This window comes from Pseudophryne corroboree, chromosome 6 (genome assembly GCF_028390025.1).
Source record: "Pseudophryne corroboree isolate aPseCor3 chromosome 6, aPseCor3.hap2, whole genome shotgun sequence".
NCBI lineage: Eukaryota > Metazoa > Chordata > Amphibia > Anura > Myobatrachidae > Pseudophryne > Pseudophryne corroboree.
In genome coordinates, this window is record NC_086449.1 from 135,996,022 (window position 1) to 136,013,440 (window position 17,419).

Below are 17,419 nucleotides of genomic sequence, written 5' to 3' on the forward strand. Positions count from 1 at the left end.
GTATCTGACAACCTTTCTTTCTAACAGCTGCACCTGATCTTGTCCTAAATGCCCCCCTGGTAGAGCAGACCACATACTTGGAGGACAGACCTATGTTTATGCTTCAATGTGCACATGAAGAGGAATGCCTTTCCTCCTCGGCCGCCCACACCAGTCCTACCTCTGGCTACCGCCGTTTGCTGCGCTTCAGCTCCCAGATACACAACAATGGACAGGCTGACTTCCGACCTAAGACAGGGCGCCATGCATGGATATGGCATGAGTGCCACCGGTAAGTTATTGGGGTTTCATGTGGAACAGGAGTTTCAACAGAACAAATTTATTTATTTTTCTTCAAAATTGAGATTGCATACTACAACATGACTTCCATTCATCCCATCAGTATTCCCCTCATGCCATCAGTATTCCCCTCATACCATCAGTATTCCCCTCATGCCATCAGTATTCCCCACATGCCGTCAGACTTACCCTCATGCCATCAGTCTTCCCCACATGCCATCAGACTTCCCCCTCATGCCATCAGTATTTCCCATACGCCATCAGACTTCCCCTCATGCCATCAGTATTCCCCTCATGCCATCAGACTTCCCCTCATGCCATCAGACTTCCCATCAAGCTATCAGTATACCCCTCATGCTATCAGTATTCCCCTCATGCTATCAGTATTCCCCTCATGCCATTAGACTTCCCCTCATGCCATCAGTATTCCCCATCATGCCATCAGTATTCCCCTCATGCCATCAGTATTCCCCTCATGATATAAGTATTCCCCTCATGTTATCAGTATTCCCCTCATGCAATCAGAATTCCCCTCATGCCAACAGTACTCTCCTCATGCCATCAGTATTTCCGACATGCCATCAGGCCCTTTCATGTGCCCATCACAACTCCCCTACTTATCCTTTATAGCTGGAGCCATCAGACCCTACGGCAGACAGCACTCCCTTCTCTTCCTCAGTATGGCTGTGTTGCATGACATCCATGCACTGTGTAGAGGTAACATGACATGGAAATAAGATGGGACACCCACGAGTGGAAATAGTCCCTGTTAGTCGGCATGCCGACTGTAGGGATTGTGAGGGGGCTGGATGTAGGTGCTGGTATTGTGACCGGCGGTCACATAACTACATCACCTGCCAGCACCTGGAGCAGCTGCAGCTGCGAGCCACAGGTTGGTTACTGCTACTCTGTGAGCACTGCACAGCCAATCATTTCTCCACACCTGGCTGTCGGTGCACTGTACATACCGCAGTGGAATGTAGCATGTCAGCAGAGTTCTGTGTTCTTTGATAAAGACTTAAAAAACGACCTTCCCAGTTCTACGGGTGTTACACTCAGTCACCTAACTTCAGCATCCTTTATAGGTGCGGCAAAGTCAAAACCCACAACCGCCCTATTTAATGAAAACAAGATTAACCCGAACAAATATTTGTACCTCGACTATTCCCTGTTTTCCTTGTTGCCTCCATGAACCGAATCGTTTTTTACCCTTTCTCGTGTTTATTGAGCAGAATTAGATCTGTGGGCTAAATATAGAACCTCCAAGTATATCCAAGCCCAAACAACCTTAAATATAGCACAGAAGTGTTGCCAGGCCAAGTGCCTCAGTACTACTCACCTCTTAATTATATACTGTATGCCAGAGAGTGTTCCAGACAGGAGTCGAGGAATGCAGAGGGAGAATAAAGACTCTCCTGTGTTCCTGGCAAAGTGTTCTAGAACAGAACGGGATGGATCCATAATTATGGTTTAAGGCGATGTGAAGTTGGAGCCCAGGTGGTGGATGGGTGGTTAGGAAGAATCTATGTGCTGGGAGAGGAGTGCAGGGGTGGATAGCCTGGGCTCGGAGAGCAAACACAGCTGACGGTGGAAGTGCCGGATGCACATAGGGAACATGCTGCGCTAGCGGTACGAGAGATACAGAATAGCTGAGGGGGATCTATCGCTGATACACATCTCACTACTCCTTCCTTCAGTAAGAAGCCTCACTTGATCCTGTGCTTCAGGGAGAAATGCCTGAATTGGCTGACATGGATATAATATATTTGTATAACAGAGCCAGAAGGCTGTATGGTCCAAATAATATGCATATGTTAGCATAGAATGCAGCTGTCACTTATTCACCTGGTGATTACTTAGTGTATCATGGTCAGTGCATGGTGTACTGACTGCATTGTGTGGTCTCTCTTGGACATCTCTAAGATATGTACTCTCCCCCCCCACCCCCCCACTTTACACCAAATGGTATACAGTAAAAAGGTCGACAGTTAAGATGCTGACATTGTTAAAATGTTGTCATGCAACATGCAGACAGTCTCAGAATGCCGACAGGTGAAATGTAAACACTGTCAGAATTTCCACATTAGAGTTAGGCTGCGAGGGCGCAGGGGGTTTGGGTTAGTCTGCAGGAGCGGGGGTTGGGTTAGGCACTAGAGGGAGGGTAATGGGTAGAGATTAGGGTTAGGGATAGTGGTCAAATACTTACCAGCGGATTGCCTGGCAAGTTGGAGGTCTGACCCTGAAGTGATGATCACATGACTTCCAGGACCCATTCTAATATGTCAATTATTTTCAGTACATAAATGTCAACAGCATAACTACAACCAATATAGTGAAGAATGTAATAGATACGAAGAAGTGTAAATTGTAAATCTAAACCCATTGTCCCAACGCAGATTCCTATAAATACATATTTTGAAGTATTTTATTATTGTACTACAAACTGTGTATGAGATACCTGCACTTGTTACATATACACATCGGGATGTCATAAAAGCTCAATCATTACTCCCCTGAGTTCTAAGAGAGATCACATGAGATTCCGCATCTGCACAACACCAGGAGGCACCACAGAGGGTGCGAGGTCCCTGGATAAACCTAGAGCCACGTGGGTTTCATTGTAAGTGCAGTTCTGACTGATCTTTTTTCTGTTTGTCCATATGTAATGTGTTATGCTGCGCCAAGGCTCTTTCTGCATCTCAGCTTCTTTTATTTGAGTAAAGATTGAGTCTTTATAAGATCCTGATGTGTTTGTTGCAGGTGATGCGTCTCAGATGCCCAGTTTCTCTTGGGGAAAATCATCACTTTACTATAAGTAATATTTCCCATCACGTCTCCTGCTTACTTAGGTCCTGATGATCCCAGGTCTAATTTACATTTAAAGGCATATGAAGAAAGTGAAGTAATTGGGCATGGGGCCTAATTCAGAGTTGATCGCAGCAGCAAATTTGTTAGCAGTTGGGCAAAACCATGTGCACTGCAGGGGGATGGGGGGGGGGGGGCAGATATAACATGTGCAGAGAGAGTTAGATTTGGGTGGGGTGTATTCAAACTGAAATCTAAATTGCAGTGTAAAAACAAAGCAGCCAGTATTTACCCTGCACAGAAACAATATAACCCACCCAAATCTAACTCTCTCTGCAGATGGTATATCTGCCACACCTGCAGTGCACATGGGGGGTCATTCCGAGTTGATCGCACGTAGCAACTTTTTGCTGCCCGTGCGATCAACTAGATGCCGCCTATGGGGGGGGGGGGGGGGGGTTTGCATAACAAGGCGGCGATCGCTTGTGCAGCCCTGCTATGCAAAAAAAGTTTTTGTGTAAAACAAGACCAAGGTAGGACTTACCTACCCTGTGCGATGGATCCAGCGTTGCAGGTCCCGGAATTGACGTCAGACATCCGCCCTCCAAGCGCCTCGACACGCCTGCGGATCTTCACGCCCAGAAAACGGTGAGTTGACGCCCCGGAACGCCTTCCTCCTGTCAATCTTCTTGCGGTCACCGCTGCAACCGCTTTCTTCGCTAGCGGCGTCACTGCTGCCAGGCAACTACGCGTCTGCGCAATGCGGGCGCAGCGCATGCGCAGTTCTGACCCGATCGCACGGCTCCGACGAAGCGCAGCGTGCGATCGGGTCGGAATGACCCCCAAGGTTTTGCCCAACTACTAACAAATTTGCTTGTGCGATCAACTCTGAATTACCCCCTTAATGTTAGTAAGAGTAGAACAGAACAAGTGTTTACGGCATAGACTAATTTGTTCTCTGTGCCTGGTGCCAGCATACATGAAACTGTGTGTAACCAAATCCTGAAGTGACGCTTAGTGACCCTGTATTCATAATACATGTAATTATATACATATACAGTACTGTGCAAAAGTTTTAGGCAGGTGTGGAAAAAATGCTGCAAAGTAAGAATGCTTTCAAGAATAGAAGTATTAATAGTTTATTTTTTTTATCAAGTGAATGAACAGAAGATAAATCTAAATCAAATCAATATTTGGTGTGACCCTTTCCCTTCAAAATAGGATCAGTTCTTCTAGGTACACTTGCACACAGTTTTTGAAGGAACTCAGCAGGGAGGTTGTTCCAAACATCTTGGAGAACTAACAACAATCTTCTGTGGATATAGGGGGTAATTCCAAGTTGATCGCAGTGGGAAATTTTTTAGCAGTTGGGCAAAACCATGTGCACTGCAGGGGAGGCAGATATAACATGTACAGAAAGAGTTAGATTTGGGTGGGTTATTTTGTTTGTGTTCAGGGTAATTACTGGCTGCTTTATTTTTACATTGCAAATTAGATTGCAGATTGAACACACCACACCCAAATCTAACTCTCTCTGCAAATGTTATATCTGCCCCCCCTGCAGTGCACATGGTTTTGCCCAATTGCTAAAAAATGTCCTGCTGCGATCAACTCAGAATTACCCCCATAGTCTTGCTCAGATCCTTCTGTCTCTTCATGTAATCGCAGACAGACTCAATGATGTTGAGATCAGAGCTCTGGGGGCCATATCATCACTTCCAGGGCTCCTTATTCTTTTTTTACGCTGAAGATAGTTCTTAATGACATTGGCTGTATGTTTGGCATCGTTGTCATGCTGCAAATTTGGAGCCAATCAGACACATATCCGATGGAATTGCATGATGGATAAGAACCTGCCTGTGTTTCTCAGTATGGAGGACACCATTAATTTTGACCTAATCCCCAACTCCATTTTCTGAAATGCAGCCCCAAACTTGCAATGAACCTCCACCATGCTTCACAGAACCCAAATCAAACTCCTCACACTCAGTTATAAGCCCTGATCCATTCCTCTCCCATTTACATCTCTGACCTCCTCTCCCATCACACTCCTGGATGCCCATTCCACTCCACTGTGGCCATCCTCTATAAATATTTAAGTGTTTGGTGGATATAGAACGAAAAAGAACTGATTTTACATCCACTACTAACTTAATGGGCGAGATTCAAATGTATTTCTGGCCGGCAGCCACTATATGGTGCACAACGGAGCTATATCAATTGTAGCTCCGTTTGGGCGTGATTGGCTGTCGGCCTACATTTCAGCCTGCTCCCGCCGAGGATGGGGCGAGCTGAAATGTGTGAAAAGTTACCCGTTTGGGTGCCCAAATGGCACTTTTCCCGATCGCGCCCATTAGTCAGGTTCACTAATGAGCGCGATCAGCGTGATAGGGGACATCAATTAGTTTCCCATAATGGCTCTTTCGATATTTGGATGTTATATTTGTTGTTATTTGCCTTCAGAATGTCCGCATTACACCTGCTGGAAGAGCCATGATTTATATTGAATATAACCTCTTTGGGAGGAATTCAATTGTTAAGGCCCCGATCTCACATCTAAAGTAACGGGAGATTGCAGGGGGCGATATTTAATTGATGTCCCCTATCGCTCTTATCGCACCCATTAGCGTTAGGTTTAGCCGCATAAAGCGGCTAAACCCACTGATACATTTATTGTCATTATCAAACAAAGTTGACAGCGAAATTGAATTTGTACAACACACCAAACAATGAAAAAAAATAGGACCTAGGTATAAAAAAAAAAGCATACAATAACACACATTAGAGATGACACAATATTCACAATGAGTGTTTAGCATTCGCACGGCAGTTGGAAAGAAACTGTTCTGTAGATGATTTGTGCGTTCCTTCAAGGATCTAAAACGCTTACCAGAGGGCAACTTAGTAAAAAGATATGCAGACGGATGGCTAGAATCAGACAGTATACTCCTAGCTCTATTTATCAATAGTCAACCCAACTGAACGAATGGGCGTGATCAGGAAAAGTGCAGTTTCTGCAACCAAATGGGTCACTTTCCACAAATTTCCGCTCGCCAACCCCTGCAGGTGCGAGGTGAAATGTAGACACTGGTAGCCAATCGCGCTAGAACGGAGCTACAATTGAATAGCTCCGTTGGGCGCCATCCAGTGGCTGCCGGGCAGAAATACATTTGAATCTCGCCCCCCTCCACGTGGCATAGATCACACCCCATGTTCTCCTCTCTCCCACAACTCCAGGCTGTACTCTGTCACATATATTCAACACTTGAATTGGTCTCTGCTGGGTTTATAAAAACACTAACAAACCGTAATGTCCTCCCTACAGTCACTACCACAGTATGGAAGTCTTCACTCACTACGACCTGCTGAGTCTGAATGGAACAAAGATTGCAGAGGGGCACAAAGCCAGCTTCTGTCTGGAGGACTCAGAGTGTGAAACAGGTAAAATAGATATATCATTTCCCCAATGCTCATATCATACCCTTCTCTGTTTTACCCACTTGGGTTCCTGTTTTAATAAGATACTATTACTTCACTATCACAACAACACCACAAATGTAGGAGGTGCTGCTTCTTCTGGATAGTTACAAAAATGTTTTTTTATTACATATCAATTGTTAAATTTCATATATATTAAAAAATTCATAATATATAATATCACACAAACAAGATAAAAATAGAAATAAAATAATACAAATAATATCTTGTTTATGTGTTATTATATATTATGAATAGAGTTTCATTTTATATATATAGGACATTTAACAATTGATGCTTAATAAAAAATATTTTTTTAACTATGCAGAAGAAACAGCGCCTCCTACATTTGTACAGTTGCTGTCTGTCTAATTGAGGGTTACAGCAATTCCCTCCTCTTTGGAGGCTGTACTCTCTGGCTAATATAATTATCGCCTTATACTATCTAGCACTCAGCTGAGTGTGGTTTTTATCAGCTTCACTGTCACGTTCACCTTCAAGCGGTCAGATCTTATGAGCTCATCCCGTCTCCCCGTCTCTCCGCAGACACACAGAAGCAATACGTCTGCGCTAACTTTGGGGAACAAGGCATCAGCGTTGGCTGCTGGGATGTCTACAGACACGATATTGACTGTCAGTGGATCGATATCACAGATGTGGCTCCTGGAGACTATTTCTTCCAGGTGGGTTCCACAAATTTACGTATACTCTGCTCCTTCTTGTGTTAATCCTGAAGACATTATGCCAAAAATGGGGCAGATTAATCAACGCTTGGAGAGAGATTAAGTACCAAAAAATCCGCTTCTAACTTTTATTTTACAGTCTGAGAAATGTCAGGAGCTGATTGGCTGGTAGTTTTATCTCTTTCCAAGTTTTGAAAAAACTCCCCTATAGTCTGCTAAATAATATGAATACATACACAACATGATTAATGAACATCCACAAAGAACAATAGTGTCAATTGTCTAGAATATATCATTTCTCTTGCACAATGCAGACCAATAGCTGGAAGTGATCACCTTTACCACCATCCATAGGACATGCACCACTATCTCCACCACCAGGTGGCTTCCCCTATTTTAGATTCCAGGGCCCCAGGTAATTTGTGCCTGCCCCTGAATGACGCCTCTCCCTTCTAGGAGTTACACCTATTCTTCTTTATATCTTATTCTTTAAAGCTTCATGTTATTTCTGTAGCCCATCTTTGAGCCATTCCGAGTCCAGCTATCTCAGTGACAGTGATCAGAGGAACGCAGCTGTTCTCAGACGGGAGTTTTATTGGATTGTTCCTGTTATAGAATTCACAATTTACCATCTGTAACATACTACACTATAAAGTCTTCAGGGAGGTGCAATAAATAAGTGTGAAAAGCAGCTGCAGGAAAATGGAGTATGTAATGTCCACAGAAATAAGGCGTACAGACATTATAACCAATCAGAACTCACTGTGTTCACAAGAGAGGATGTAGTCAGGTGGTTGGGTTCCCGGTTGCCAAGATGCCGGCAGGGGGCCCAGGGCTTTTCCCATTTGTGGGACCCATAGAGTGGGAACAGAACCTGTGGCAAGCACAGCGAGCCGGCAGTGTGGTGAGTGCAGCAAACCCGCAAGGGGCTTCGTTGCGCTCGCCCCCCTGCCGGTATCCTAGCGGCCAGGATTGCGACGTCAGTATGCTGACCGCCGGTCACCCGACCCCAGCCCCACAAGAGGCCATCCCTAACAGGCGAGGGGAGAAACGCCAATGCTGCTCTCTCTCCATAGTGTGACTCGGGCCGATGACTGACATATGAATGTGTCACCCTCTCTCTCCTCAGTAGGGAATGAGCCATTGGTTATAGCAGTCCTGTGTATGCTGCCAGTACACAGAGAAGACCCCGCTCACCCCATAAATTCATACATAACACAATACAGAACAATGTGAATAGAAGGAGCTAAACTCGGCTCACTAAGGGAAACAATACAAGACACTAAGCCTGGTTCTTATCGACAGTCACAGTGTCAACATTCATCAAGTCGACACTGTGTTTCTCATCTATTTCTATCTCTAAATCAAACTGAAATTTAGACATGACAATATTAACATTTCCAATGCCGACATATATCAATGTCAACATTTTTCAGGTGTTGACATTAATAATGGAATTGTAACCATTGACATACTTCGATGTCGGCCTTCTGCTGTTGAGTCTGACTGCCGACATACTGATGGTAGACATTCTGACTGCCAACATACTGATATTAGACACTCTGACTGCCGACATTCTGATGGTAGACATTCTGACTGCTGACATTCTTATAATAGACATTTTGACTGCCGACATACTGATGGTAGACATTTTGACTGGCGACATACTGATGGTAGACATTCTGAGTGCTGACTTACTAATGGTAGACATTCTGACTGCAGACATACTGATGGTAGACATTCTGAGTGCCGACATTCTCATAATAGACATTCTGACTGCCGACATACTGTTGGTAGGCATTCTGAGTGCTGACATACTGATGGTAGACATTCTTACTGCCTGAATACTGATGGTAGACATTCTGAGTGCCGACATACTGATGGTAGACATTCTGAGTGTCGACATACTGATGGTAGACATTCTGAGTGCTGACATACTGATGGTAGACATTCTTACTGCCTGAATACTGATGGTAGACATTCTGACTGCCGACATACTGATGGTAGACATTCTGAGCGCTGACATACTGATGGTAGACATTCTGAGTGCCGACATACTGATGGTAGACATTCTGACTGCCTGAATACTGAGTGCCGACATCCTGATGGTAGACATTCTGACTGCTGACATACTGATGGTAGACATTCTGAGTGCTGACATACTGATGATAGAATGTCTACCATCAGTATGTCAGCAGTGAGAATGTCTATCATCAGGATGTCGGCACTCAGAATGTCTACCATCAGTATGTCAGCACTCAGAATGTCTACCATCAGTATGTCAGCAGTCAGAATGTCTGAGTGCTGACATACTGATGGTAGACATTCTGACTGCATATCGGGTCGCTGATATATTCAGAACCACTGGATTCCTCAGCAGGATGAGCATTTTCTTTACTTCTCCGATTTGAAGGACCTGTTCCCCAAACACACAAAGCTGTAGCAATAATATTGTGTAGTGTACGAAGAGGGAAACCCGTGACACGCGCTATAAGATGTATCTATAGATGGTAATGATACGTACAATTACTAACACGCCTTATTGGGAGATAATGGGATAAAGTGCTGAGGGCAAACCCCCCCCCCCCACACACACACACACGTGGATCAGCGGAATAGCCATGGATCCACGTGTTTTGTCAAAAGCAGCGGCCGAATCTGACATGTTTTAGCCCCGTTTCCGACAATGTGAATCAGACTTTAATAAAAGTTGGGTTGGCATTGTTGTGAACGGCTGCTCATTGAATACTCAGATGTCGGATCCTTTCTGTTGAATATACACCTAAGAGTTTCATAAAGAGGCTTAGAAGCACATTGTACACTTGAATATTAATATACAAACAACCCCTTCGTGAAGGGCGGTTCTCTGTAGCGGAAGCCAGGAAAGCAGAGGCAGATAAGAAATGCCCTGGGGTACTCCGCTGCACTCACACCGGGAGATAGAGTACCTCAGGAGGACGTCTTTGCACTCCTTAAGAAGTTCCAACGCGTTTCAGCTTTAACATGAATTATTTTTCAAGGCAGAACCCTTTGGATCTCTCTGTACAGAGCCAGTGGTTATAGGGCACTTCATGTGAAACAGTTATGCAAGTTTATAATTTCTTCTCTCTCCCATTCCCCGAATTGCTTACTTGTGGAATTCAGAGCCTGCCACACATGGTTGGTGTGGAGGAGTACATACAGAAACTGTATGGTCTATTTCTATATGATGAAGGCGATCACATAGGGGCCTCTGCATGGGGGAGTTATACTCAGCACTTTATAAGGTACTTTGGTAATTGTACACAACCTTATTAGTGCATACATGGTATTTCCCTCTGTATATATTATCACAGTATTTCCAGTTTTGGAGCTAGACAGGTCCTTGTATTAGAGCAGTGATCATTATCTGAGAATTCAGACATTATCCTGGAACCTCATTGTCTGTTTTGATAATTTTTCCTGTTTTCCCACCATGCTCTGCATTGAAATAGGATGGTGTTATGTAACAATATTCTGAACAATTAGGGGTAGATGTATGATCCTCTGTTATGGGGGAGAATTGGTATCAGCGCACTTTATGTGACCCTGACATAATCGGCGCTGCTCTCTGTAAGACAGCGCGCCGATGTGCAGGACAATGGGGGTAATTCCAAGTTGATCGCAGCAGGATTTTTGATAGCAATTGGGCAAAACCATGTGCACTGCAGGGGGAGCAGATATAACATGTGCAGAGAGAGTTAGATTTGGGTGGGTTATTTTATTTCTGTGCAGGGTAAATACTGGCTGCTTTATTTTTACACTGCAAATTAGATTGCAGATTGAACATACCCCTCCCAAATCTAACTCTCTCTGCACATGTTATATTTGCCTCCCCTGCAGTGCACATGGTTTTGCCCAATTACTAACAAAAATCCTGCTGCGATCAACTTGGAATTAGGCCCAATATAAGAACGTTTAGACAGCTGCAGCAGTTGTTGCCCCATTGAAAGCCTCTGTTACCTGGCAACTGCTGTCAGATCCGGGTTGCACATGGGAGATCTTGCGATAATAGTGAGAGCTTGCACAGGAGCCGGTCAGGAGGAGACACAGTGTATCAGCACTAGGCTGATGCACTGTGAAGGCTGACCGGGATCACCGGAGGCGGGAGACTTCATTCCCCCAGTCCGGCAAACAAGATATTCGTACGTTTTGTCACTACTGCTTCCTGCTCTCCTCGGTATAGAGGCAAAGCAGGAAGAGAAACAGGGGCACGATCAGTGCCTGGTAATACTTCTACCCCTTGGTTTTGTAATGGATGAAGCTAGTATTATGACCTAGGGAATCAGGTAAATGTTGCTAGTCTATTTACAGATATATTTTGTAGCTAAAAGCGTCCAATCAGAGCCAGATTATGCAAGGGGCGACAAGGGCGGCCGTCCTGGGGCCCCCACACACTGCGTTATAAATCACTGCAGTTTCCCTCAGCAGCCATCGAGGAGCTCCGTGTAGAGAGTGTACACGGAGCTCCTCGGCGGCTGCTGACAGAGACTGCTCCGACTTAAAACGATGTCTGTGCGGGGAGGGGGGGGGGGGGGCGGGCGTAATGTGTGACTCAGTAACGCAAGCCGGCAGCTCAGTCAGTGTCTCGCGGGATTTCACTTCACTACCCCGTGAGACACTGACTGAGCCGCTGTCATGCGCTGCTGTGAAGCTGCTGCTCTGTGTGAGTGTGCGTATGTATGTGTGTGTGTGCGCGCACGTATGTGTGTGTGTGTGCGCGCACGAGTGCCCGCCGACCCGCCCACGCACGGGCAAGGGGGGTGGGGGGGTTCTTTGGCCGCAATTTTTAGTGGTGGGGGCCCCCACACGTTCATTGCCCGGGGCCCCCACCAGCCCTAATCTGGCCCTGCATCCAATTCTTAAGTCAGTAATAATTTATCTTTAATTATAATTGTTTTTTCTGCACGTAACATAACCCCTTCATCCACTCTCCTCTTCAATTGTATTGTTTATCTTACGCTGGGCATACACTATACAATTATCTGCCAGATCCGGCTGGTTGGAATGAAAATCTGGTAACAGATGAGAGCAAATGACAATCGACCACTTGCTCACAAACACTGGAAAACTGACAATAACTGCCGTCCATAAACATTGCTTAAATCTATGATTCAACCAATTTGTCTTAACAGCAGGTTTTGCCCATTTTCCAGCGTTTTGGAGCAAATGTTCAATTGCCATTTGTTCTCATCCATTACCAGATTTTCTTTTCAACCAGTTACTGTAGATCTGCCAGATAATTGTATAGTGTATGCCCAGCATTAGTGTGTGGAATAGTGCAGAGGTTCTCAAACGCGGTCCACAAAGCACCCCAACGGTCCAGGTTTTAAGTATATCCATGCTTGGCCACAGGTGACTTAATTAGTACCTCAGTCAATTTGATGTGACCATCTGTGCTGAGCATTGGATATACTTAAACCTGGACCGCTGGGGTGCCTTGAGGACCGCGTTTGACAACCTCTGGTTTTGTGCCTTTTATTCGCATTCCCCCAGGATAACAGTGCGGCAGCTCTATGACAGGTTAATAGCTGATGTATGGACACAAAAAGAAAAAGGCTGAGGGGCATATTTACTAAAGGTCAATTTTTACCGATCTCTGATGAAAATGATTGTTGTACTTCCGGGGCTAAAACACACATTTCCTAATATTTAAAAATGTATATAAAAAAATCAGCTATTAGTAAATGTGTTTCAGCTCCTGAAACCAAACATTGATTTGAAAATAATTTAAATAGATGAAAATCGACCTTCAGTAAATAGATCCCTAATACCGCTTTCAGATAGCAAATGCTGGGTCACACCCGGGAATTGGAAACGGGTCCTTGAGGTGGTGCTGGGAGATGAGATCATCTCCGCGCTGCCTCTCCCTATACTGTGAACGGGAGACGTCTCGCATCGACCCAGGTAACCCGTTCACACTGCACCTGACCCGGTAATAACCCTTCTTTATCCCTGGGTTGAATTACCGGGTCAGGCTACCCAGGAATTCGGGAGTGACCCTTTCACACCGCACAGCTACCCGGGTCGACCTGGCAATATTCTGGGTTGATACCGATTTATTTGTGCGGTCTGAAAGAGGTATAAAAGAGTGTAAAGAATTCCACCCAAAACTGAACATTTAGTTTTGCCTGGATATCATTAAATGATGCTACGTGGAATTCTGTCACTCTGTGGTCCAGCCTTCCGTGGATGCGCTTCTCACTCCACTGTCAATGGCACTTTCCAGCAATAGGCATCAATACTACTGCTGTGGGTTAATATTAAATGCTTATAGTAGACCACAGGTTCTCAAACTCGGTCCTCAGGACCGCACACAGTGCATGTTTTGCAGGTAACCCAGCAGGTGCACAGGTGTATTAATTACTCAGACACATTTTAAGAGGTCCGCAGGTGGAGCTAATTATTTCACTTGCGATTCTGTGAGGAGACCAGCAAAACATGCACCGTGTGGGGTCCTGAGGACCGAGTTTGAGAACCTGTGTAGTAGACAATTGTTTCTGCAGGTCAGAGGCTGATAGTTCAGTACATATGCAGCACCCGCTAGTGGTGGTCACCAGTACTGCTGTTGTGCACAATAATGAAATTTGTACAACTTGTGTGCTCTTTTCCCTGCAGATTATTATTAACCCTAATCAGGAAGTGGCAGAGTCAGATTACACCAACAACATCATGAAGTGCCGCTGTCGATACGATGGCCAACGCGTATGGATGTACAACTGCCATTTAGGTGAGTGGGATGTAGGAAGCAATCCGCCTGTCTAATCACTGATCAGCATATACCATGATCTAATTGGCACCTACTTTATGCCTTGTTGCATTATATTCTACCGCTGGAATTAAGCAGGATCTGTATTTTAATGTCACATTCTCTCATTTAGGTGGATCTTACAGCACAGAGACAGAGGAGCGGTTTGAACAATATAGCGGGCTCATTAATAACCAGCTCTCCGTCCGATAGGAGCGACACAGGATTATTCGCACCTGCATCCAGTAGACAAGATGAGCCGTGTGCGCTCCAGTAACAAGCCAGGCCTGTGGAATAAGCACCTGGGGGCGCAGGACATATGGAAACTCTCCTTCTGGCTAATCTTACATTCCCTGGTACTTCTCCAGCGGGGCAGACCCAGCATGAATGCCGGCTGTTGTCAGATACTTCATCTTATCCATTCCACTACGTGTCACTAGTCAGATATAAGATGTATTATTAGGATATCCAGGCCAGTAATCTGGACTCACAACTGTTAGAATTCTTCCATAGACAATTCAAAAATATTACAGGAAATACCAAATTATACAGGGCTGTGCATCTGATGGGAAAAGAACTGTAGCTGCAGCTTCACTCCCTGCAACATCACTTTCGTTTAACCACTTGGCGGCCAGGCAGCTCAATGCACTACCATGAGAGCAGTATGGCACTAGTTAGAGAGTGGTTGCCATGATGGCAAAGTGGTTAGATTGTGCAATTCACATTACCAGGGACTGCATTGTTAGTTCTGACTGTTACTTTCCTGGGACCATCACATCCACACAGCACGGGCATCCACATGGCATTTATGGTGCTACTAACTCTTTCGCCAGTGGATCCGTCAGCACTTGTCTGTGTAACAGATTATGGTTCTATACAACGTGTCCTACTGTGAGGCTAGCGCCTATGTTGTAGCAGAGAACTGCAGATCGGCCCTGCAGTGTCTATAATGTACTTTCAATGCTCTGTGAAGTACAGACCCCTCTCTAAACAAGTCCAGCTTCTTCCCCAAGCGAAGCAGCAGCACTGTGTGCACTTAGTACTTATATATATCCTGTGTATATCTAGGAATAAATTATAACTTATTTCTCTTTACAAATGCTTTCAATCGCTTACCATTATGCATGCGTACACATACAGCGGCCTTCCCCGCCTTAGCAGGAGATGAGCAAAGACGGGACTAGGCCGCCTCGTTATACTGGAGTCATAGCTGTCATTATCCCCCAGTGGAGGACACTGCGAGTGGGGGGGAAATAAACCTGCCTCTGAATGTGTGTGTGTCATTCCTGCTACAGGGCACGGGGACAGGTGTAACAAAGACACAGGTCACACAGATACCGATCAGAGTAGTCAGAACAGTAACTAAACAGAAGAACACAAGGTGCCACCATTCAGGGTTGGTTGTAGACAGTGTGGCGCCCAGGGCGAAATATTTCTTTGCCCCCCCGACAAGCAAAACAAGTTTATTGTGCGCCGAAGGCGTGCGGCAAAATATACGTTATGTTAAGAACTTACCGTTGATAACGGTATTTCTCCTAAGTCTACAAGATAACAATGGGATATGATTAAGTGACAGCGGATTTGAACCAATCGGTCAAAGCTTTCCAGCCTCCCAGCATGCAACGGGCCCGTCCATATATCCCCGCCTCCTGGCTCAGGCAAATCAGTTGTATTCCAAAGCTCAAGGAACGAGCATCATAGACAGCCCTAACCAGGCGATAAGAACACACATGCACACCCTTCCGTACAAGAAGGAAGAGGTTAGTGAGTAAAGGGATCCTCAAATCATGTGCGTCAGGGTGGGATCCCTGTGGACTTAGGAGAAATACCGTTATCAATGGTAAGTTCTTACCATAACGTATATTTCTCTTACGTCCTAGAGGATGCTGGGGACTCCGTAAGGACCATGGGGTATAGACGGGCTCCGCAGGAGACATGGGCACTATAAAGAACTTTTAGTATGGGTGTGCACTGGCTCCTCCCTCTATGCCCCTCCTCCAGACCCCAGTTAGATTTTGTGCCCAGAGGAGAAAGGGTGCATTACAGGGGAACTCTCCTGAGTTTCTCTGAAAAATAATTTTGTTAGGTTTTTTATTTTCAGGGAGCACTGCTGGCAACAGGCTCCCTGCATCGTGGGACTGAGGGGAGAGAAGCAGACCTACTTAAGTGATAAGCTCTGCTTCTTAGGCTACTGGACACCATTAGCTCCAGAGGGAGTCGGAACGCAGGTCTTACCCCGCCGTCCTCCTCGCAGAGCCGGAAGATAGAAGCCGGGTGAGTATAAGAAAAAAAAGAAGACTTCAAGGCGGCAGAAAACTTCAGATCTTCACTGAGGTAAGCACGCAGCGGTAATGCTGCGCGCCATTGCTCCCACACACTGCACACACGGAACAGGCACTGATGGGTGCAGGGCGCAGGGGGGGGGGGGGGGCGCCCCGGGCAGCAATAAACCTCTGGTCTGGCAATAAGGGTACATTAGGCTGCCGAGGCAGTAAATGCAGAGATCCCCCGCCATTTTTTGTATATTGAAGCGGGACCGAAGCCCGCAGCTGGAGGGGCGGAGCTTGATCCCTCAGCACCAACAGCGCCATTTTCTCCACAGAACGCTGCAGAGAAGCTGGCTCCCCGAACTCTCCCCTGCTGAACTTGGTGACAGAGGGCTGAAAAGAGAGGGGGGGGGGGGGGGGGGACTTTTAAGGCACAGTGAGTGTATACACATTTATTATATATATAAAAAGCGCTATCTGAGTTTTATTCCAGTGTCAGTTGGCGCTGGGTGTGTGCTGGCATACTCTCTCTCTCTCCAAAGGGCCTTGTTGGGGAATTGTCCCCTTATAGATATATCCCTGTGTGTGTGGGGGTGTCGGTACGTGCGTGTCGGCATGTCTGAAGGAGAAGGCTCGTCCAAGGAGGAGGTGGAGCAGATGAGTGGTGTGTCTCCGTCGGCAACGCAGACTCATGATTGGATGGACATGTGGCATATGTTAAATGCAAGTGTGGCCTCATTACATAAGAGACTGGACAAAGCAGAGTCCAGGGAGAAAGCAGGGAGTCAATCCACAGATTGGACTGGGTCACATGGCCCTTCTGGGTCTCAAAAACGTCCCCTATCCCAAATAGTAGACACTGGTACCGACACGGATTCTGACTCCAGTGTCGACTACGATGATGCAAAATTACACCCAAGGGTGGCAAAAAGTATCCAGTGTATGATTATTGCAATAAAAGATGTTTTGCATATCACTGATGACCCCTCTGTCCCTGACATGAGGGCGCGCATGTATAAGGAAAAGAAACCTGAGGTAACCTTTCCCCCATCCCATGAGCTGAACGAGTTATTTGAAAAGGCTTGGGAAACTCCAGATAAAAAACTGCAGATTCCCAAAAGGGTTCTTATGGCGTATCCTTT

At 45.7% G+C, this 17,419-nt stretch overlaps 1 protein-coding gene across 3 annotated transcripts in view; it reads left to right on the forward strand.

The window, feature by feature from the left end:
* Positions 1-15,109, forward strand: part of LOXL2 (lysyl oxidase like 2) — a 234,189-nt gene extending 219,080 nt beyond the window's left edge. For all 3 annotated transcript variants that reach the window (XM_063931871.1, XM_063931872.1, XM_063931873.1), the window contains 5 exons: positions 28-271; positions 6,410-6,525; positions 7,108-7,244; positions 13,881-13,992; positions 14,144-15,109. In XM_063931871.1, the coding sequence (XP_063787941.1) occupies positions 28-271; positions 6,410-6,525; positions 7,108-7,244; positions 13,881-13,992; positions 14,144-14,223 (689 nt within the window). In that variant the 3' untranslated portion in view covers positions 14,224-15,109. The remainder of the gene's footprint in view (positions 1-27; positions 272-6,409; positions 6,526-7,107; positions 7,245-13,880; positions 13,993-14,143) is intronic.
* Positions 15,110-17,419: the final 2,310 nt, after the last annotated feature.